This window comes from Kogia breviceps, chromosome 14, assembly GCF_026419965.1.
Source record: "Kogia breviceps isolate mKogBre1 chromosome 14, mKogBre1 haplotype 1, whole genome shotgun sequence".
NCBI lineage: Eukaryota > Metazoa > Chordata > Mammalia > Artiodactyla > Physeteridae > Kogia > Kogia breviceps.
Window position 1 is genome coordinate 36154317 of NC_081323.1, and position 24254 is coordinate 36178570.

At 39.5% G+C, this 24254-nt stretch overlaps 1 protein-coding gene across 9 annotated transcripts in view; it reads left to right on the forward strand.

Annotated features, from left to right (window-relative positions):
- Positions 1 to 24254, forward strand: part of TASP1 (taspase 1) — a 374267-nt gene that overhangs the window by 301055 nt on the left and 48958 nt on the right. For 6 of the 9 annotated variants that reach the window (XR_010836313.1, XM_067011980.1, XM_067011978.1 and 3 more), the window contains one exon: positions 21964 to 22106. The exons of 2 other annotated variants lie outside the window; for them this stretch is intronic. Coding sequence is in view for 6 of the 7 variants with exons in the window: in XM_067011980.1 (XP_066868081.1) it covers positions 21964 to 22106 (143 nt within the window). In the remaining variant the exon portion in view is untranslated. Of the gene's footprint in view, positions 1 to 21963; positions 22107 to 24254 lie in introns of those variants that run through there. One more of the 9 variants, XM_067011988.1, reaches the window with a different exon arrangement.

The window sequence follows — 24254 nt, forward strand, 5'->3', positions numbered from 1 at the left end:
AAATAGCAGGGCCATTGCAGTGAACTGACTCTATCCCCCCAGATTTCATAGGTTGAAACTCTAACCCCAATGTGATGATATTTGGAGGTGGGGCCTTTGGGAAGTAATGATGTCATGAGGGTGGAGCACTCATCAATGGGGTCAGTGCCCTTATAAGAAGAGGCTGGAGAGCTAGCTCATCCTCTTTCCACCATGTGAAGAGACAAGGAGAAGTTGACTGTCTGCAAACCAGGAAGAAGGCCCTCACCAAAAACCTCACCAAAACCCGCTGGCACCCTCAGACTTGCAGCTTCCAGACCGTGAGAAATAAATTTCTGTTGTTTATAAGTCACTCAGTCTATGGTATATTTGTTAGAGCATCCCAGACTGACTAAGACAGCCATTAGTCTTGGCATAATGCCTTGCCTATAAATGCTCCTGAATAAATGTTTGTTGAATCCAATTGAAAGTACGATAACTGGTGTTTGACATGACAATCCTTAGTCCTCTAGGAAAGGTCAAATAGAATCTGAACACTCTTTTAAAAGATTTCAAAAATAAAAATGACATAAGAAAAATATTTGTGTAATGTATAAAATGTATATTACCTTTAATATATCATAAGATTTATTTCTTGTTGATAGAACAATGAGGTACTGTTTTTCACATGGACTACAATCCAGTTATATCACCAAGCTGTTTAAGTTTGAACATTATAGCTTACATATGGAACATCAACTATGTCTTTTTGAAAGAAGGTAGGGTAAAGGGGTTGTAGCAGGTGGAAAAAATGTGAATATTTTCATTTTAAGATGTTTTGGAGAGTGGCTATGTGCTCATTGACAGAACTGACCTGTCCCCAAAATGTTTGGGATCAAACCCTATCTTGCCATTGACTCATGTTGTGTTGTAATTTCCAAGGTGCTTTTATCTTGGTTTTGGATTGATCTTTGATTAGGTGTGACTCCTGACACATTTGCTTTAAATTTCTCTCTCCTCCCCTGTCAAGCGGTTAATGATCTCAAAATGTCACACTGGATTCTGCAGATTTCTCAGGAGGTCAAGTGCGAGTAGAGCAATAAAATAAGTAAAAGAGGCAGAATCATCTTATTGGCGATTTCTACAACACCCATGCCAGGCTAGCTTCATGGGTGTGTGACTCAGACAACTGCATGGGTCTGGGCTCCAAAGGGCCCCATGCTTTGTTGAATGCTCTGCTGTTGCTATCTTGACATTCTTAATAATTTTCTCTTTTAACCTGTGTAAGTGAAGTCTGGCAGGGTAGTGGAGCATGCACATGAGCAGAAGAGGTGTATACAACATGTGGGTCTCCTGTTCATTCCCATAGAGTGTTCACGATGGCCTGTGAGCACAGAACTCTGGTGGGCCCATGATGCATGGGAGTTCAGCTAGACTGGAAGCATGCATATCTACAACATACAAAGCAAGTCAGAGCACCGACATCCTGGGAGGCTACACTTGCCATTCAAACCAGAAGCTGCTTAGAATGCATAAAGAAGAAAATGGCATTGTAAGAAACATGCACGATCGAGAAATCTTATCACATCCTCTATTAGCAAACTGCGTATGCTGAAAGTGACATGAAAGGGAAGGGAAAGGTTGGACAATGTATAGCTCCTTTTCCTTTTGTCCTTCCTAACTCATCAGTAAGCCCCAAACAGAGACTGTAGGTAGAATGTGAGTATATGAAGAAGTGAAATTAAAACGTTTGAGTTAGTGTTTGCAGCATTTCCACTGCTCTGATAAGAATGAAATATATACACATGTACAAGTCATGAAATGCAAAATGTGTAATTTTGGTGATTCTTCACACAGGTTGAATCCTCTTATATTTGTACTTAAAACTGGTGGTGTGCAATGTAAAGATGAATGGTGAAATTCATGCTAATGACTTAAAATTTCAATTTAATTTTTCTTTACTTTGAATAACATTAAACAGCAAATAAAAAACACCATGACAAGTCAAGAATTTTTGTGGAAGCGAGGGAAACACTTTATAGCTTAGTAGCTTTAATGGCACTTTTTTCCTGCTTTTTGAACAAGGACCCTACATTTTCATTTTGCACTGGGCTCCCCAAATTACGTAGTCAGCCCTGTATCTAAGTATGGACTTTGACCCACAAAATCACAGGCTAATGCAATTTTGAAGTAAGTGAGCTCTATCTTAAGAACTACAAAGAATACTGTCAGAAGTTGCCCAGGATGGGATAACATTTTTTGTGATCTCTAGGGACACAGTGAATGAGTGTACAGTTATGGCCATGGCCCAAGGGAGGAAGTAACGTGGGGAATTACCTTTATACTCAGATCAGCCCACTCATGATCAGGAAACGTGTCCCAGCCTCATTACCTTCAGGGAGCCCACCAATCATTTGCACCCTGACACCAACTAACTCCAGTTGAAGACCAGTGGCCCTTCATTCATTCCACAAGTGCGTGCTGGTCATAAACTATTGTATGGTGAACAAGAGAGTCACAGTCCTGGTCCTTGTGGAATTCACAGACCAGTGTCATGGAATGTAACAAATAAAGAAGTGAGAGTAAAGTAAAAAAAGCAAAAACAAAAACTTGAAAGCACAGCGGAGTTTCCTATGTACAGGAATTTGTATTCATCATCAGGACTCTCTCTTTGCAAGTGACCAAAAGAAAAAAAAAAGCTTTCACCTCAAACTGGCTTAAGCAAAAATTAAAAAGTGTAGGTTCATACAACCCAAGTCACGTGAACTATAGGCAGGCATAAGTCATTCTCCAACAGAAAACAGAATCCATTTTATCAGAACAGGGAGACTAGATATTCCACTACAGACTCTTTAAATAAATTTTTTGATAATGTAAATAATCACTCCTGTTTCTATGGGAATATGTGCTTTAAAATGTGGGCATAGTGGCTTCTCATAAAGCAGGAAACTTCTGAATGTTCTTGTTATTTTGGGCTGGGTTTTGATTTGGGAGGACACTGGCTTGTTGGGAATGTCTGTCTGAGATGTGGGTAAAATGTCTTGGAACACTGAAAAGGTTCAGTCAAAAGAAGGCAGGAGAGTAGAAAAAGAGGATTAAGGAAACAGAGGAATAAAGAAACAGAGAATTAGTAGGTATGTAAAACATAACAAAAATGAAAATACAACATATCAAAATTGTGGAATGCAAATAAAGCAGTTCTTAGAGGGAAGTTTAAAGCATTAAATGCTTATACTAGGAAATAAGGGAGGTCTCAAATCAATCCAAGCTTCAAGGCTAAGAAAGTAGAAACGAGGGCAAGGAAAACAAACCCAAAGCAGCAAAAGTAAGGAAATCATATAGATCTGAGCAGAAATCAATGACATTGAAAACAGAAAAGCAAGAGAGAAAATTCATTAAACCAAAAACTGGTTCTTTGAGAAGATCAATAAAATAAAGCAACTCTAGCAAGACTGTTAAAGGAAAAGAGAGAGAAGACAGAAATGCCCTAGGTCTGGACTAAAAAAGGCTAATACAGACCCCACAAACATGAAAAAGATAAGGGAATACTATAAGCAACTCAATGCACTTAAATTCTACAGTCTACATGAAATGAAGAAATTTCTCAAAACCCACAAACAACCAAACTCACCCAAGATAAAAGAGATGCCTGAATAGTCCTATAACCAGTAAATCAACTGAATTCATAGTTTAAAAGCTTCCACTAAAGAAAATTGCAGGCTGGATTTTTCTCACTGGCATAGTCTACTAGTTATTTTAAGAAGACATAATCCTAATTCTAGAAAATCTCCTCCAGAAAACAAAGGAAGAGGCAACACTTCTAACCTCATTTTATGAAGCCATTATTATTCTGATACCAAAATCAAAGACATTTGAAGAAATGAAAACTACAGACCATTATCACTAATGAATACAGATGCAACTATCTACAAAAATATTAGAAAATCAAATTTAACAATGTATGTAACTAATTTGGGCTTTCTAGCAAATGCAAAGCTGATTCAATATTTAAAATTAATCAATGTAATCCAATGTTTTAACAGTTGAAAGAAGAAAAACCACATGTTCATATCAATAGATACAGAAAAACATCTGACAAAAATTATCATTCATTCATGATAAACAGTCTTAACAAACAAGGAATAAAATGAACATCTCCAACTTGAGAGTGATATTTTACAAAATCCTACAGCTAACATCATATTTAATGGATAAAGACTGAACATTTTTCCTATAAAATTGGGAACAAGGCAAATATATATACTCATATTATTCCTCTTCTACATTATCCTGGAAGTCCCAGCCATTGCAATAGCAAGAATGAGAAATAAGGGGCATTCAGAATGGAAAGGAAAAAATAAAACTGTCTCTATTTGAGAGGACATGATTGTCTATGTAGAAAATCTCGAGGTATCTCTAAGAAAAAGCTCATAGGACTAAGAAGTGAGCTTAACAAGGTTATGGAATATATGGTAAACACAACCAATCATTTTTCTATATACTAGCAATGAACAACTGAAAATGAACTTTGAAAAAAAAAATGTTGTATTAGTTTGCCGTGGCTGTCATAACAAAGTACCATAGACCGGGTGGCTTAAACAACAGAAATTTATTTTCTCACAATTGTGGAGGCTGAGACCAAGGTTTTGAAGGTGTTGGTTTCTTCTGAGGCTTTTCACTTGGCTTGTAGATGGTCATCTCCTCCTTGTGTATCTTCACATGATGTTCTCTGTGTGTGTTTGTGTTCTAATCTCCATTCCTACAGGTTAGGGCCCACCCTAAATACCTCATTTTAACTTAATTACCTCTTTAAAGACTCTATCTCTAAATTCAGTCACATTCTGAGTTACTGTGAGTTGGGACTTGAACATATGAATGTTGGGGAGACAAAATTCAGCCCATAACAATTACTCAGAACAATAGCTCAAAAAAAGAGAAATGCTTAACTTATAAACCTAAAAAAATGTGCAGAATCTGTAAGCTGAAGACTTCAAAATATTATGAAAGAAATCAAACATGTCCTAAATAAATGGAGAGACATATCATGTTCATGGGTTGCAAGATTAAAGGTAGTAAAATGTCACCTCTACCCAAATTGACTTATAGATTTAATACAATTTTAATCAAGATGCCATCAGGAGTTTTTTGTAGATAAGGACAAGCTGATTCTATAATTTATATGGAAAACTAGAGGAATTAGAATAGCCAAAAAAAATGCTGAGAAAAAGAATAAAGTTGGTGAACTTAACCTGATTTAATGATTTATCTTAAAGCTACAGTAATCAAGAACATATTGATCTATAAGATAAACAAAGCAGAATAGAGCACTAGGAAAAAGACCCACACAAGTAAAATCCACTGATTTTTGACAAAGGTGTAAAGATAATTAAAGGGAGAAAAGATAGTTTTTTCAACAAATGATGTTAGAATAATTGAACATCCTATGCAAAAATGGGAGCCTTAATCTAAAACTTACACTATATAAAAAAGTTGACTCAAAATGAATCATAGCTCTAAATATAAAATGTAAAACCATATAAAAATTTTAAAGAAAACAAAAGAGGAAATCTTCTTGACCTGGGTTTTGACAAAGACATATTAGACATGACACAAAAACCTCAATAGATTAAAAAAAATTGACAAATTAGAATTCATCAAAATTAATAACTTCTGCTTTGCAAAATACGCTCTTAAGAAAATGAAAAGAAAAACTACATTCTGAGAGAAAATATGTGAAAAATCACACATTTGACAAACAACTTGTATCCAGAGTATATTAAGAACTCTCAAAATTCAACAGAAACAAAAAACCCTATTTAAAGATGGGCAAAAGACTTGCAAAGACATTCCATTAAAGAAGATATATGGGAGGCAAATAAACACATGAAAAGATGTTCAACATCATTAACTATTAAGGAAATTCAAACTAAGAACATAATGAGGTACTACTATATATCTATTAAAATGGCTAAAATAAAAACTACTGACAACATCAAACACTGAAAAGGACAGATGGCAAGGGGAATGCTCATATATTGCTGGAGGGGATGCAAAATTGTACAGCTAGTCTGGAAAATCATTTGTTTGTTTCTAAAAAGTCAAACATAGACTCCCATATAACCCAGCTTTCCAACTACTAGATATTTACCCTAGAGATATGAAATCTTTTTATTTTTATTTCTTTGAATTTTATTTAATTTATTTTTTTATACAACAGGTACTTATTAGTTATCCATTTTATATATATTAGTGTATACATGTCAATCTCAATCTCCCAGTTCATCACACCACCACCACCCCTCCACTTTACCCCCTTGATGTCCATAAGTTTGCTCTCTACATCTGTGTCTCTATTTCTGCCCTGCAAACTGGTTCATCTGTACCATTTTTCTAGGTTCCACATGTATGCATTAATATATGATATTTGTTTTTCTCTTTCTGACTTACTTAACTCTGTATGACAGTCTCTAGATCCATCCACCCATCTAGATGGGTTTGGATCCATCTAGATCCAAACCCATCTACAAATGACCCAATTTCATTCCTTTTTATGGCTGAGTAATATTCCATTGTATATATGTAGCAAAACTTCTTTATCCACTCATCTGTTGATGGCCATTTAGGTTGCTTCCATGACCTGGCTATTGTAAACAGTGCTGCAATGAACATTGGGGTGTATGTGTCTTTTTGAATTATGGTTTTCTCTGCGTATATGGCCAGTAGTGGGATTGCTGGGTCATATGGTAATTCTATTTTTAGTTTTTTAAGGAACCTCCCTACTGTTCTCCATAGTGGCTGTATCAATTTACATTCCCACCAACAGTGCAAGAGGGTTCCCTTTTCTCCACATCCTCCCATCATTTGTGGTTTGTAGATTTTCTGATGATGCCCATTCTAACTGGTGTGAGGTGATACCTCACTGTAGTTTTGATTTGCATTTCCCTAATAATTAGTGATGTTGAACAGCTTTTCATGTGCTTCTTGGCCATCTGTATGTCTTCTTTGGAGAAATGTCTATTTAGGTCATTTGCCCATTTTTTGATTGCGTTGTTTGTTTTTTGAATATTGAGCTGCATGAACTGTTTATATATTTTGGACACTAATCCTTTGTCTGTTGATTCATTTGCAAGTATCTTCTCCTATTCTGAGGGTTGTCTTTTAGTCTTGTTTGTAGTTTCCTTTGCTGTGCAAAAACTTTTGTTTCATTAGGTCCCATTTGTTTATTTTTGTTTTTATTTCCATTACTCTAGGAGACAGATCAAAAAAGATCTTGCTGTGATTTATGTCAAAGAGTGTTCTTCCTATGTTTTCCTCTAAGAGTTTTATAGTGTCTGGTCTTACATTTAGTTCTCTAATCCATTTTGAGTTTATTTTTGTGTATGGTGTTAGGGAGTGTTCTAATTTCATTCTTTTACATGTAGCTGTCCAGTTTTCCCAGCACCACTTACTGAAGAGACTGTCTTTTCTCCATTGTATATCCTTGCCTTCTTTTTCATAGATTAGTTGACCATAGGTGCATGGGTTTATCTCTGGGCTTTCTATCCTGTTCCTTTGATCTATATTTCTGTTTTAGTGCCAGTACTATATTATCTTGATTATTGTAGCTTTGTAGTATAGTCTGAAGTCAGGGAGTCTGATTCCTCCAGCTCTGTCGTTCTTCCCTAAAGACTGCTTTGGCTTTTCAGGGTCTTTTTTTTTTTTTTCCTGTACGCGGACCTCTCACTGTTGTGGCCTCTCCTGTTGCAAAGCACAGGCTCCGGATGCACAGTCTCAGTGGCCATGGCTTACAGGCCCAGCCTCTCTGCAGCATGTGGGATCTTCCCGGACCGGGGCACGAACCCGTGTCTCCTGCATCGGCAGGCAGACTCTCAACCACTGCGCCACCAGGGAAGCCCTATTCAGGGTCTTTTGCGTCTCCAAAGAAATTTAAAGATTTTTTTGTTCTAGTTCTGTAAAAAAATGCAGTTGGTGATTTGATAAGGATTGCATTGAATCTGTAGATTCCTTTGGGTAGTATATTCATTTTCACAATATTGATTCTTCCAAACCAAGAAAATGGTATATTTCTCCATCTGTTTATGTCATGTTTAATTTTTTTCATCAGTGTCTTATAGTTTTCTGCATACAGGTCTTTTGTCTCCCTAGGTAGGTTTATTCCTAGGTATTTTATTCATTTTGTCGCAATGGCAAATGGGAGTGTTTCCTTAATTTCTCTTTCAGATTTTTCATCATTAGTGTATAGGAATGCAAGAAATTTCTGCGCATTAATTTTGTATCCTGCAACTTTACCAAACTCATTGCTTAGCTCTAGTAGCTTTCTGGTGGCATCTTTAGGATTCTCTATGTATAGTATCATATCATCTGCAAACAGTGACAGTTTTACTTCTTCTTTTCAAATTTATATGCCATTTATTTCTTTTTCTTCTCTGATTGCTGTGACAAGGACTTCCAAAACTATGTTGAATGATAGTGGTGAGAGTGGACATCCTTGTCTTGTTCCTGATCTTAGATGAAATGCTTTCAGTTTTTCACCATTGAGAATGATGTTTGCTGTGGGTTTGTCATATATGGCCTTTATTATGTTGAGGTAGGTTCTCTCTATGCCCACTTTCTGGAGAGTTTTTATCATAAACGGGTGTTGAATTTTGTCAAAAGCTTTTTCTGCATCTATTGAGATGGTCATATGGATTTTCTTCTTCAGTTTGTTAATATGGTGTGTTGCATTGATTGATTTGCATATATTGAAGAATCCTTGCCTCCCTGGGATGAATCCCACTTGATCATGGTCCATGATCCTTTTAATGTGTTGTTGCATTCTGTTTGCTAGTATTTTGTTGTGGTTTTTGCATCTATATTCATCAGTGATATTGGTCTGTAATTTTAGTTTTTTGTAGTATCTTTGTCTGGTTTTGATATCATGGTGATGTTGGCTTAATAGATTGAGTTTGGGAGTGTTCCTTCCTCTGTAATTTTTTAGAAGAGTTTGAGAGGATGGGTGTTAGCGCTTCTCTAAATGTTTGATAGAATTCACCTGTGAAGCCTTCTGGTCCTGGGGTTTTGTTTTTTGGAAGATTTTAAATCACAGTTTCAATTTCATTACATGTGATTGGTCTCTTCATAGTTTCTATTTCTTCCTGGTTCAGTCTTGAAGGTTATACCTATAGAAGAATTTGTCCTTTTCTTCCAGGTTGCCCATTTTATTAGCATAGAGTTGCTTGTAGTAGTCTCTTAGAATGCTTTGTATTTCTGCTGTGTCTGTTATAACTTCTCCTTTTTCATTCTAATTTTATTGATTTGAATCCTCTTCCTCTTTTTCTTGATGAGTCTGGCTAATGGTTTATCAATTTTGTTTATCTTCTGAAAGAACCAGCTTTTTGTTTTATTGATCTTTGTTATTGTATTTTTTTGTTTCTATTTCATTTATTTCTGCTCTGATCTTTATGATTTTTTTCCTTCTACTAACTTTGGGTTTTGTTTGTTCTTCTTTCTCAGGTTCCGTTACATGTAAGGTTAAATTGTTTATTTGAGATTTTTCTTGTTTCTTGAGGTAGACTTGTACTGCTATAAACTTCCCTCTTAGAACTGCTTTTGCTGCATCCCATAGGTTTTGGAGCACCGTGTTTTCATTGTCATTTGTCTCTAGGTATTTTTTGATTTCCTCTTTGATTTCTTCAGTGATCTCTTGGTTATTTAGTAACATATTGTTTAGCCTCTATGTGTTTGTGGTTTTTTTACGTTTTTTTCCCTGTAATTGATTTCTAATCTCATAGCATTGTGGTCAGAAAAGGATGCTTGATATGATTTCAATTTTCTTAAATTTACTGAGGCTTGATTTATGACCCAAGATGTGATCCATCCTGGAGAATGTTTTGTGCGCACTTGAGAAGAAAGTGTAATCTGCTGTTTTTGGATGGAATGTCCTATAAATATCAATTAAATCTATCTGGTCTATTGTGTCATTTAAAACTTGTGTTTCCTTATTAATTTTCTGTTTGGATGATGTGTCCATTGGTGTAAGTGAGGTGTTAAAGTCCCCCACTATGACTGTGTTAGTGTCGATTTCCTCTTTTATAGCTGTTAGCAGTTGCCTTATGTATTGAGGTGCTCCTATGTTGGGTGCATATATATTTATAATTGTTATATCTTCTTCTTGGATTGATCCCTTGATCATTACGTAGTGTCTTTCCTTGTCTTTTGTAACATTCTTTATTTTAAAGTCAATTTTATGTGATATGAGTATTGCTACTCCAGCTTTCTTTTGATTTCCATTTGTATGGAATATCTTTTTCCATCCCCTCACTTTCAGTCTGTATGTGTCCCTAGGTCTGAGGTGGGTCTCTTGTAGATAGCATATATGTGGGTCTTGTTTTTGTATCCATTCGGCAACACTGTGTCTTTTGGTTGGAGCATTTAATCCATTCACGTTTAAGGTAATTATCAATATGTATGTTCCTATGATCTTTTTCTTAATTGTTTTGGGTATGTTTTTGTAGGTCCTTTTCTTCTCTTGTGTTTCCCACTTACAGAAGTTCCTTTAGCATTTGTTGTAGAGCTAATTTGGTGGTACTGAATTCTCTTAGCTTTTGCTTGTCTGTAAAGTTTTTGAACTCTCCATTGAATCTGAATGAGATCCTTGCCAGTTAGAGTAATCTTGGTTGTAGGTTCTTCCTTTTCATCACTTTAAATATATCATGCCACTCCCTTCTGGCTTTTAGAGCTTCTGCTGAGAAATCAGCTGTTAACCTTATGGGAGTTCCCTTGTATATTATTTGTTTTTCCCTTGTTGCTTTCAATAAATTTTCTTTGTCTTTAATTTTTGTCAATTTGATTACTATGTGTCTCAGCATGTTTGTCCTTGGGTTTATCCTGCCTGAGACTCTGCATTTCCTAGGCTTGGGTGGCTATTTCCTTTCCCATGTTAGGAAAGTTTTCGACTATAATCTCTTCAAATATTTTCTTGGGTCCTTTCTCTCTCTCTTCTTCTGGGACCCCTATATGTGAATGTTGTTGCATTTAATGTTGTCCCAGAAGTTTCTTAGGCTGTCTTCATTTCTTTTCATTCTTTTTTCTTTATTCTGTTCCACAGCTGTGAATTCCACCATTCTGTCTTCCAGGTCACTTATCCGTTCTTCTGCCTCAGTTATTCTGCTATTGATTCCTTCTAGTGTATTTTTCATTTCAGTGATTGTATTGTTCATGTCTGTTTGTTTGTTCTTTACTTCTTCTAGATCTTTGTTAAACATTTCTTGCATCTTCTCAATCTTTGCCTCCATTCTTTTTCTGAGGTCCTGGATCATCTTCACGATCATTATTCTGCATTCTTTTTCTGGAAGGTTGCCTATCTCCACTTCATTCAGTTGTTTTTCTGGGGTTTTATCTTGTTTCTTCATCTGGTACAGAGTTCTCTGCCTTTTCATTTTGGCTATCTTTCTGTGAATGTGGTTTTCCGTCCACAGGCTGCAGAATTTTAGTTCTTCTTGCTTCTGCTGTCTGGCCTCTGGTGGATTAGTGTAACTAAGAGGCTTGTGAAAGCTTCTTGGTGGGAGGGACTGGTGGTGGGTAGAGCTGGCTGTTGCTCTGGTGGGCCGAGCTCCATTAAACTTTAATCCACTTGTCTGTTCATTGGTGAGACTGGGTTCCCTCCCTGCTGGTTCTTTGGCCCGAGGCGGTCTAACACTGGATCCTACCTGGTTCTTTGGTGGGGCTAATGGTGGACCCTGGGAGTGCTCACCCCAAGGAGTACTTCCCAGGACTTCTGCCACTAGTGTCCTTGTCCTCATGGTGAGCCACAGCTGCCCCCCACCTCTGCAGGAGACCCTCCAACACTAGCAAGTAGGTCTGGTTCAGTCTCCCCTGGGGTCACTGCTCCTTCCCCTGGGTCCCGATGCTCACAGTACTTTGTGTGTGCCCTCCAGGAGTGGAGTCTCTGTTTCCCTTGGCCCTGTCAAAGTCCTGCAATCAAATCCTGCTAGCCTTCAAAATCTGATTCTCTTGGAATTCCTACTCCCATTGCTGGACCCCCAGGTTGGGAAGCCTGATGTGGGACTAAGAACCTTCACTCCAGTTGGTGGACTTCTGTGGTATAAGTGTTCTCCAGCTTGTGAGTCATCCACTCAGCAGTTTTGGGAGTTGATTTTATTGTAACTGTGCCCCCCTATCCTCTCATTGTGGTTTCTGCTTTGTCTTTGGAAGGGGGGTATCTTTTTTGGTGAGTTCCAGTGTCTTCCTGTCGATGATTGTTCAGCAATTAGTTGTGGTTCTGGTGTTCTCGCAAGAAGGTGTCGAGAAATGAATTCTTATGTGCCCACCAAAAACTTTACATAATTGTTTATAGCAGTTTTTTTCATAATTTCCAAAAACCGAAAATAAATGTCTTTTAATAGGTGATGGATAAGCTGTGACATATTCATGCAATGGAATACTACTCAAGAATAGAAAACAATGACACACTCACACACACATAAAACAACTTGGAGGAATCTCAAAGCATTATGCCCAGTGAAAGAAGCCAGTTGCAAAAGGCAACATGCTTTGTGTTTCTATCTACAAGACACTTAAAAAAGACAAAACTATAGTGATCAGTGGTTGCCAGGGGCTGGTAGGGTGGGGGTGGAGGAAGTGGCCACAATAGGTGGTAAGAGAGTTTTTGTGGGGTTGATGAAACTTTTTTATCCATAAAGAAGCCTCCATTTCAAACTGCTGGTTTTTCTTTGAAGGTGAGTGTTAAATACTTGTCTTTTAAAAACTTCTTTTAGTAAGCAGTTATATGAATAGCTCATGGCAGGTAGGAGAAAAATCATGCCCAATTTCCCAGTTCATCAAATGAATTATGAATAAATACATATTAACCACATTTCAGTGTTTTGATGCAGGTGGGATTCATTGAAGGGCTGATTATTTTGGATCTGGCTTCTCCTGGAGGGAGTTTTGTCCTCTGATGACAGCAGAGGGGTTTTGTCCACCGACATGTCTCTGGGGACAATAAGATGACTACTTCAGGAAACAGCTTGGGGAGCGGTGAGTTCCATTGGAGCCCTCCCACCCCATCCCTTTTCCCATAGCAGACCTGTGAGCCCTCTCATGGCATCTAATCACAGCTCTCTTCTGCCTTGTTTGGGAATCAAAGTGACAGGTTTCTCCCCATTTTATTTATGGAGACAGATATCAGAAGAGCAAGCAAGCAAACAAGAGCTCTAAACCTCAAGCACAAGGTTTACATATGTTGCAGATTTGCGTTCCCAGTACAGATGTGCAGCCTTGCTTTTCAGAAGGGACCTGAGACCTATAACCCCTCGCTAAGAACAAAAGATAATAGTCTCAGTTGTAGTATCACATGTGTTTCCCATGAGAAGGGAGACTCTCTAGGGTCACACCCCCCCCCCCAGTGACCGGGCTGTCCTGTGCGCACCCCCTGGTGGTCACTTAGATGGAATGTCTCTCTGTTCCTTGCCTCTAGCCGCTCTCAGGCTGGAACCCTGGTATAAAACAAAGAGAAACATTCCTATTTATTTCCTTGGAGTAGCAAGAAAGAAATAGCTGACCACCAAGAGAAGAAGCAGCGGAAGAAAACAAAGTATCATCTGACCAAATGGTGTTAACTGTGATCATCAGAGCTAGTGAGTCCTTGAGTTTTCTTCAGCTCCATGAGCAGGACTCTTTGTCACCCCCTGCCCTTGTGCTTTAGTTTTCTCATCTGGAAAATAGGAAATGTAAACTAGGTGATGATTTCTAAGGGTGCTTCCAGCTTTACATTATCTATTATCTAACATATGTATATATGTGTTTAAGAGGTGTCTTCTGCAGAGGCGTTGGATGCCATTTCCGCCACCTGACTTGGCACCAGCCAAGAGATCAGTGCCTGGAAAATTGAAGAAAATGGAAAGACATCTTGTAGATATCTCTTTGACCTCCAACATCCAGCCCTTTCTGCTTGTGTCAGCGCACACTTTCTGATGATTTGAAATAGATGACTGTGATTAGAGCATAACTAAAACCAATTGAAACTTAGTTTACTTTCTTCCAAAAGGCTCTCATCCAGTCATTATGAAAACACACTCGTCTTTAGAGAGAACTGAGGATGTAAGTCTAAATCCTATGCTCCTGCAAAAAATGTAGACAAGACCCTCTTTTCACACTTTTGGGTCCTGCCCATCATTTTAAGTCTTCATAAGTCCTGAAGTTAGAAGTTATATTTTACGAACATACCTCACATTTACTTACATTTCACAGAGAGCGAGGCAATTGATGACCACAATGCCCAGTGTATTTTTAATCCAGTCACTTAGTCGCTCTCACCTTTCATCTCCTTACCTGTGAGTTGGGGCCGTGGAAGTCAGAGATAGCCCATGGGGACATGTTTTGTAAAGTGTTACACAAGCTTTGGGGAGTGATTTTAAAGCTGATTTCACAGCCAGATCCCAGAGATGGTGCCTGAAAGTTGCACAGTTTTTCTACAGAACATCAGTCAATTACTTCACGTTTTTTAGCTTAAAATGATAATTCCTCTTCAGTGCAAATCGTTGTCCTTATTAGAAGGAAGAAACAGAAGACATTTCTTAGAGAAAAAGTCATCCTAAAAGTGATGCTCTGACCACATAGAAACCCAGAAAGGCTCACAAGAAATAATGCATTTCTCATCAATTTGGCTATTAAAAACTAAATTTTGTCCAGAGGAGCGGACGGAAAAAGGTTTTTCCATTCTTTTATGAGGAAGCCTCCATTTCACGCTACTGTGGTTGAAGAACAAGGTTTTCTCTCAAGATGAATGTTAAATTCTCCTCTAAAATATTTATTTTAATAATCAACTTTAGGAGCAGCCCACAGCATGTATAAGAACAATAAGCTCTTTCTACCTTTGTGGTGTGATTCCAAGTTTCCTGTCCTGTTTGAGCCACTGTTATTTCTGAGAAGTGACCCCATTCCCTTTGGGCCAGGTCCCCAGTCTCCTCAGCACCTACATTTTCAGCAGACAAGTCTTAGTGTGTCTCCTGCTTTATGTGAATACGTCTCCCCTGGACGATGCCCAACCCCTCCTCCTTTTGACCAAGGGAGATTTGGGGACCATAGCTGTGCTTCCCATGTCACAGTCCGATTGCTCCCCCTTAGTGCCCGCTTTTCCTCAGAGTTGTCCTGACACAACGTCTGTCAGGTTGGGGAAAATGCTTGTGGCAAAAGCGGCCACGTACCTTTGAGGACTTAGATGGTGGGTGGCAGGGAATCTCTGCAGAGAAATGAAATGGTGCTGCCTTTTCCCAGAGTGTACACCTAGTTGTTCCGAGGAGCCAGGAAGGACTTGTGGCTTCGCCAAGCGTTTTCTGCCCTGGCTTTACTCTTCCTACAGTAATCCCTGGGACTCTTTTCATCCCAGGGTTTTATTCCAAATGGAATGTTAAGAGAGTTCAGATGTGGAGAGACAGGTCAGGGCGGTGGGGGTAGGGAGAGGTGTGAGCTTGTCCAGATCTGTGGCTTTGCCAGAACTGTTTTTAAGTTGACACAGGGCTAAATAAAAAGCCCCCTGGCTTTGATCTCAGGGACTTCCTGGGTAGACTGTCTGATTAGATAAAGATCACGTCTCCAGCCCCACCCCCATCATCTTTTAGGCAGTAATCTAAGCTCTGCAGCCATTCCTTGTCCTGGGCTCCTGTCTCTTTCTCAAAGTATGTCTCTCTCTGTCTCAGTGAGTTCCTTCCTGGGTCCTGGGTTTTTCTTTCTGTTTGAGCAGGAAAAGGAGGCTGAGAAAATAGAGCACTTCTTCTCCTTTAACTCCTCTTAAGTTGTCTAGAAACAAAGCAAAAGCTTTGTTTGAGAGCCTCGTATGGACCTCGTCTGGCCTGGGCATCAAAGGGAATTGGTCTCTGTGTGCCACATGGTCAGCTGCTGGGATGCTATGGAGAGAGTGAGTTGGCAGGTGGAGGGTTTGGAGAGAGAAATACCATCAGTCCCTGCACTGGGTTCATCAGCCAAGACAAGAGGCTGTGAGGGATGTGGAGGAGAGTGTCTTCTCTGTGACTCTTTAACCTAGAGCTGGTCACCCAGGAGATGCAACAGAAACCATCTTTGATGATGATGAAGTAATTGCTCTTAGGAGTCGGGCAATTTTAAGAAATGCTTGAACCTAAAACCTACCAGGTTGAAAATCTTCTAGGCTGGATCACAGCTTTTTAGCTTTGTTCAGAGGAGAATCTCTTTATGACATTAAAAACTGAGACTTTGTGGGCTCCCCTGGTGGCGCAGCAGTTGAGAGTCCGCCTGCCGATGCAGGGGACACGGGTTCGTCCCCCGACCCGGGAGGATCCCACGTGCCGCGGAGCGGCTGGGCCCGTGAGCCATGGCCGCTGAGCCTGCGCGTCCGGAGCCTGTGCTCCGCAACGGAAGAGGCCACAACAGTGACAGGCCCGCGTATCGCAAAAAAAAATAAAATAAAATTTAAAAAAGAGAGACTTTGCACAAGAGGATTTGTGCTTTTAATATTTTATTTTACTTAACCATCTGTGCTGATCACTGTTTTAAGTGACACACACACACACACACACACTCACACTCACAGTTTACATAATATAAATATTAACTCATTAAACCTTCATGACAACCCGATGAGCATTTGCTGTTAGCATTTTCCAGCAGTTCCATTTGCTAATCATATTCGATAAACTAGGAAACTAAGGCACAGAGAAGTTAGATATCTTACTCAAAGTCAGACAGATAGTGGGGCAGCAGATTAAGGATTCAAACTCAGGCAGTCAGTTCCAAGAATCTGACTCTGCTGCCTGCTCACACCCCCCTACCCCCCAACACACACACACTTAGAAATTCACTAAGAAAACACACATGAATAAAAAAGTTATAAATTTATGAATTCAAGAATATTTTAAAATATTTACATACACATGAAAAATAGTCACATTTTTATGTGGGAAGCAGTTGAATGTAGCGATTTATTCATCAGCTTCACAAACATTTCTTTGAGAGCCAACCAGACCCTGGGCTCGGTGTTGGGGTTTGAATGGGGATTGGAACGTGGTAGGTCCCTGTGTTTAACTCAGGCTTCAAGACACCAGGTCTGGGCCAAGAGACAAGCATCATGTTTATGCTGCAACATTACTGAGGGCTTTAGGTGCTGTGGGGCCAGGGTTCTGGAACTTCCGGGAACAGAGCGTTTCTCTCCTTGGATCCAGTCAACCATCATCACTTCCCCCAGAGAGAAGCCCAGTTCCCGGTGGTGTGCCGCAGAGGGACACTTTATCTACAGTTGTCACCTTCAGGGTCCATATGGTTAATGCCCCTGTGGCAGAAACTGCTAATTTTCTCTTCAGCATCTTCTTTATTCATCATAGAATCCCTGTGCGTTAGCTGGGGCACATGGCTGCCACACATGAAGGTGGTATTTATTCCCCATCATCTCTTGCAAGTAGGTGTGGCTGGATGACTAAGTTCTAGTCAATGGGATGCAAAGAGAAATGGTGTCTGCAACTTCTGGGAAGTCCTGTTTTACTTCTTCCTCTTTTTTGCTGACAGGAATATGGACGTGATGGCTGGAGCTTGGGGTGTCATCTTAGACCATGAAGTGGGACTGCTGGCATAGAAATGTAAAACAGTGAGATTGAGGGACCCTGGACCCCATACCTAACTGGGACTATTTTCCTCCAGATGTAGTTTTCACAAGAGAGGAATCAAATTCTATCTTATTTAAGCCATGGTTACCTTGTTTCTCTCTAACCTAATGCAGCTAAATCTAATCCTAAATGATATAGCATCCCTCTTCATTAACATGTGATGTGATTTTATTCATTTGAATCTTTCTAAAGCTACATAGTATCTGTCCAATATGCTTTCATTCTGTTTAAATTAACAGAGTTAAGTTCTGATTTTCAGCCTTGAGCCCTGACTGGTACCATCTGTCTCTAAGTTCTGCCTTAGGGTTTGCAAACACAGGATGATGCCAATGCTTTTAGGGTTAAAACACCTCCTTAAACACAAAGCCAGTGTACCACACACAACTGTGCTAGTGAAGTCTGAACTCTCTTGGGAATTTAGAAAGTAGTTTTGCTCTATCATCCTTTCCAAGGATTTGTCTTCGCTTCTAGAAAAAAAGACAACTGTTCTTTCAAGGGCCCCTGAGCCCCTCAGCAGTGGTGTGGGTGAGTGGGGTAAGGGCTCTCACTGCAGGGCCAGATTAGTGGGGCTAGTGGTCCAAGTACGGGTCACTTCCCACGGGAAGGGGAGCCCCGGGCCCTTTCCCTGCAGCGCCACCTACTGCTACCCCACCAGCCTCTGACTTAGGGGACTTGGGTCACCTCCTCACAGCAGGCTGGGCAGATTTTCTAGCCCCCAATCCTTAGGTGAGGTTTTTAGAACAGCCAGTGCTTTCACTGGAAGAGTCCTGAACCACCTCCATGTGAATGATGCTGGTCAGAGAGCCCCTTCCTCTCAGCCGACTCCAGCCAGGCCCGTGCCCAGGTGCCCTGCTGGGGCCACAGGCCAGGGGACCACAGGCCTTGATGCCCTTGTGGGCCTCGCCCACATCTCTGTGTGTGTTTGTGTGTGTGCACGTGTACACGCGCGTGTGTGCTAGGGAGGGAGTTAACTTGTGGTGATCAGTTTCCTGTAGATAACACTTAACCTCTTCATATCTTCAGACACTATAGCATGCTTAGAACTCTGAAAACCATCCCTGTTTTTTTTTCTTTGACAAGTAGATAAGCTAGAATGTGGGATGTCATTTTCAAGGCATGTTTCAACTCTTTTTCCCCTTTAGTTCTCTCTTCTCTACTCTGTGCCTTGTCCATTTCTCCTCTCCCACTCTCTGAGGGACTGTTCCCTGTTAGGATTAAGTGAGGCTCAGTCCTCAGCCCCTGGCCTCTGGGAGACCCAGACATGATGTGGAGCGGCAGTGCCTGGTATTCCTATAACTTCCAAACACCCGCCGTGCGGGGCTCGTGTCTGGTTCACCCAGCAGAAGCCAGAAGGTGCCCATAGTCTAGTTCTTACCCTGTTTGCCTTTCTGCAGTTTGATTTTCAGGGGAGCACCTGTGGGAGAAATGTGTGGGCAGACTTGAGTGCTGAGGCCACGGTGACCTGTGGGATGGGCATGGGGGAAAGGAAGGAAGGACCTTTCCAGGAAGGACCATGGGGGCCAGGGGCCTCTGCTTGAACTTGGAAGGTGCTCAAATGAGAATCAAATCTCACTGGCTCACACCCCAGCCAGAGGTTGGTTTGGTGCAGGCAGGATGGGGCAGAGATACCGTCTCCAAGTTTGAAGCCCCAATGGTGAGAAGAAAGATGGATGTGGAGCCACACACCTAGGTTTAAATATGGTTCTACGCGTGAGATTGAGGGCGCGTCTCTCCAGGGTCCTCAGGGTCCTCACCTGTGACATTTGTAAAAGGTGATGGAGGTGATTTCCCACTCCGGTATCCAACACGAAAGAGACGCTCAGTAACCGGGCGTTTCAGGCTCAGGTGGGAGCCCATGGCTCCAGAGTTGGTGATTTTATTGTCTCCAGGCTCCTCCCGGAGCAGGACATCAGTGGGGGTGGAAACGGGGGCTCAACAAGGCGGGACAGGCTCGAGGCCTCCGTCCAGAAAATGCTGGATTTGTGACCAGGTTCCCAGTCCAGGGCTCTGTTTACCCCAGAACGTGTGTGTGAGAGAGGAAGGGAGAAATCGGCAGAGGAGGGCTAAATGGGAGCAGGTGAATGCAGCGTCCCAGACCCAGCATCATTGCCGTCAACCGCACAGCTGGCCATCTCCTGCGACGTGTGTACACCCACAGATGCCAAGGGGTGTTAGAACTTGTAGGAAGTCTTCTAACCTCGCCACTTCATTTAGTTTTCCTTCGCAGGTTTTTGCTCCTCTTTAGTAATTAGCTTTTTTCTTTGGAATTTTTGAATTTTATTTTATTTATTTTTTATACAGCAGGTTCTCATTAGTTATCCATTTTATACATATTAGTGTATACATGTCAATCCCAATCTCCCAGTTCATCACACCACCACCACCCCGCCACTTTCCCCCCTCGGTGTCCCTACGTTTATTCTCTACATCTGTGTCTCAATTTCTGCCCTGCAAACCAGTTCATCTGGACCATTTTTCTAGGTTCCACATGTATGCATTAATATATGATATTTGTTTTTCTCTTTCTGACTTACTTCACTCTGTATGACAGTCTCTAGATCCATCTGCGTCTCTACAAATGACCCAATTTCGTTCCTTTTTATGGCTGAGTAATATTCCATTGCATATATGTGCCACATCTTCTTTATCCATTCATCTGTCAATGGGCATTTAGGTTGCTTCCATGACCTGGCTATTGTAAATAGCGCTGAAATGAACATTGGGGTGCATGTGTCTTTTTGAATTATGGTTTTCTCTGGGTATATGGCCAGTAGTGGGATTGCTGGGTCATATGGTAATTTTATTTTTAGTTTTTTAAAGAACCTCCCTACTGAGCATGTGTGTATGTATAACTGATTTAGTTTGTTGTAGAGGGAAAACTAACACACTATTGTAAAACAATTATACTCCAATAAAGATGTTAAAAAAAAAAAAAAAAAAAAAAGAACCTCCCTACTGTTCTCCATAGTGGCTGTATCAATTTACATTCCCACCAACAGTGCAAGAGTGTTCCCTTTTCTCCACACCCTCTCCAGCATTTGTTGTTTGTAGATTTTCTGATGATGTCCATTCTGACTGGTGTGAGGTGATACCTCACTGTAGTTTTGATTTGCATTTCTCTAATAATTAGTGATGTTGAGAAGCTTTTCATGTGCTTCTTGGCCATCTGTATGTCTTCTTTGGAGAAATGTCTATTTAGGTCTTCTGCCCATTTTTGGACTGGGTTGTTTTTTTTTTCATACTGAGCTGCATGAGCTGTTTATATATTTTGGAGATTAATCCTTGTCCATTGATTCGTTTGCAAATATTTTCTCCCATTCTGAGAGGTGTCTTCTTGTCTTGTTTGTAGTTTCCTTTGCTGTGTAAAAACTTTTAAGTTTCATTAGGTCCCATTTGTTTATTTTTGTTTTTATTTCCATTACTCTAGGAGGTGGATCAAAAAAGATCTTGCTGCGATTTATGTCAAAGAGTGTGCTTCCTATGTTTTCCTCTAAGAATTTTGTAGTGTCTGGTCTTACATTTAGGTATCTAATCCATTTTGAGCTTATTTTTGTGTATGGTGTTTGGGAGTGTTTTAATTTCATTCTTCTACATGTAGCTGTCCAGTTTTCCCAGCACCACTTATTGAAGAGACTGTCTTTTCTCCATTGTATATCCTTGCCTCCTTTGTCATAGATTAGTTGACCATAGGTGTGTGGGTTTATCTCTGGGCTTTCTATCTTGTTCCATTGATCTATATTTTTGGTTTTTGCTAGTACCATATTGTCTTGATTACTGTAGCTTTATAGTATAGTATGAAGTCACGGAGTCTGATTCCTCCAGCTCTTTCCCTCAAGACTGCTTTGGCTATTCAGGGTCTTTTGTGTCTCCATACAAATTTTAAAATTTTTTGTTCTAGTTCTGTAAAAAATGCCATTGGTAATTTGTTAAGGATTGCATTGAATCTGTAGATTCCTTTGGGTAGTATAGTCATTTTCACAATACTGATTCTTCCAATCCAAGTACATGGCATATCTCTCCATCTGTTTATGTCATCTTTAATTTCTTTCATCAGTGTCTTATAGCTTTCTGCATACAGGTCGTTTGTCTCCTTAGGTAGGTTTATTCCTAAGTATTTCATTCTTTTTGTTGCAATGGTAAATGGGAATGTTTCCTTAATTTCTCTTTCAGATTTTTCATCATTGGTGCATAAGAATGCAAGAGATTTCTGTGCATTAATTTTGTATCTTGCAACTTTACCAAATTCATTGCTTAGCTCTAGTAGTTTTCTGGTGACATCTTTAGGATTCTCTATGTATAGTATCATGTCATCTGCAAACAGTGACAGTTTTACTTCTTCTTTTCCAATTTGTATTCCTTTTATTTCTTTTTCTTCTCTGTTTTCCATGACTAGAACTCCAACATGAGGTTGAATAATAGTGGCAAGAGTGGACATCCTTGTCTTGTTCCTGATCTTAGAGGAAATGGTTCCAGTTTTTCACCATTGAGCATGATGTTTGGTCTGGGTTTGTCACATATGGCCTTTATTATGTTGAGGTAAGTTCCCTCTATGCCTACTTTATGAATAGTTTTTTTTTTTTTATCATAAATCAGTGTTGAATTTGTCAAAAGCTTTTTCTGCATCTATTTTGATGATCATATGGTTTTTCTTCTTCAACTTGTTAATACGGTGTATCACATTGATTAATTTGCGAATATTGAAGAATCCTACATCCCTGTGATAAATCCCACTCAGTCATGGTCTATGATCCTTTTAATGTGTTGCTGGATTCTGTTTGCTAGTATTTTGCTGAGGATTTTTCCATCTATATTCATCAGTGATATTGGTCTGTAGTTTTCTTTTTTTGTAGTATCTTTGTCTGGTTTTGGTGTCAGGGTGATTGTGGCCTCATAGAATTAGTTTGGGAGTGTTCCTTCCTCTGCAATTTTTGGAAGAGTTTGAGAAGAATGGGTGTTAGCTATTCTCTAAATGTTTGGTAGAATTCACCTGTGAAGCCATCTGGTCCTGGACTTCTGTTTGTTGGAAGATTTAAAATCACATTTTCAATTTCATTACTTGTGATTGGTCTGTTCATATTTTCTATTTCTTCCTGGTTCAGTCTTGGAAGGTTATACCTTTCTAAGAATTTGTCCATTTCTTCCAGGTTGTCCATTGTATTGACATAGAATTGCTTGTAGTCGTCTCTTATTATGCTTTGTATTTCTGTGGTGTCCATTGTAACTTTTTCATTTGTAATTTTATTGATTTGAGTCCTTTCCCTCTTTTTCTTGATGAGTCTGGCTAAAGGTTTATCAATTTTGTTTGTCTTGTCAGGGAACCAGCTTTTAGTTTTATTGATCTTTACAATTGTTTTCTTTGTTTCTATTTCATTTATTTCTGCTCTGATCTTTATGATTTTTTTCCTTCTACTAACTTTGGGTTTTGTTTGTTCTTCTTTCTCAGGTTCCGTTACATGTAAGGTTAAATTGTTTATTTGAGATTTTTCTTGTTTCTTGAGGTAGGCTTGTACTGCTATAAACTTCCCTCTTAGAACTGCTTTTGCTGCATCCCATAGGTTTTGGAGCATCGTGTTTTCATTGTCATTTGTCTCTAGGTATTTTTTGATTTCCTCTTTGATTTCTTCAGTGATCTCTTGGTTATTTAGTAACATATTGTTTAGCCTCCATGTGTTTATGTTTTTTTTACGTTTTTTTCCCTGTAATTGATTTCTAATCTCATAGTGTTGTGGTCAGAAAAGGATGCTTGATATGATTTCAATTTTCTTAAACTTACTGAGGCTTGATTTATGACCCAAGATGTGATCTATCCTGGAGAATGTTTTGTGCGCACTTGAGAAGAAAGTGTAATCTGCTGTTTTTGGATGGAATGTCCTATAAATATCAATTAAATCTATCTGGTCTGTTGTGTCATTTAAAACTTGTGTTTCCTTATTAATTTTCTGTTTGGATGATGTGTCCGTTGGTTTAAGTGGGTGGTTAAAGTCCCCCACTATGATTGTGTTAGTGTCGATTTCCTCTTTTATAGCTGTTAGCAGTTGCCTTATGTATTGAGGTGTTCCTATGTTGGGTGCATATATATTTTAAATTGTTATATCTTCCTCTTGGATTGATCCCTTGATCATTATGTAGTTTCCTTCCTTGTCTCTTGTAACATTCTTTATTTTAAAGCCTATTTTATCTGATATGAGTATTGCTACTCCAGCTTTCTTTTGATTTCCATTTGTATGGAATATCTTTTTCCATCCCCTCACTTTCAGTCTGTATGTGTCCCTAGGTCTGAAGTGGGTCTCTTGTAGACAGCATATATGTGGGTCTTGTTTTTGTATCCATTCGGCCAGACTGTGTCTTTTTGTTGGAGCATTTAATCCATTCACGTTTAAGGTAATTATCAATATGTATGTTCCTATGATCTTTTTCTTAATTGTTTTGGGTATGTTTTTGTAGGTCCTTTTCTTCTCTCGTGTTTTTACCACTTAGAGAAGTTCCTTTAGCATTTGTTGTAGAGCTGATTTGGTGGTACTGAATTCTCTTAGCTTTTGCTTGTCTGTAAAGTTTTTGATTTCTCCATCGAATCTGAATGAGATCCTTGCTGGGAAATCTTGATTGTACGTTCTTCCCTTTCATCACTTTAAGTATGTCATGCCACTCCCTTCTGGCTTGTAGAGTTTATGCTGAGAAATCAGC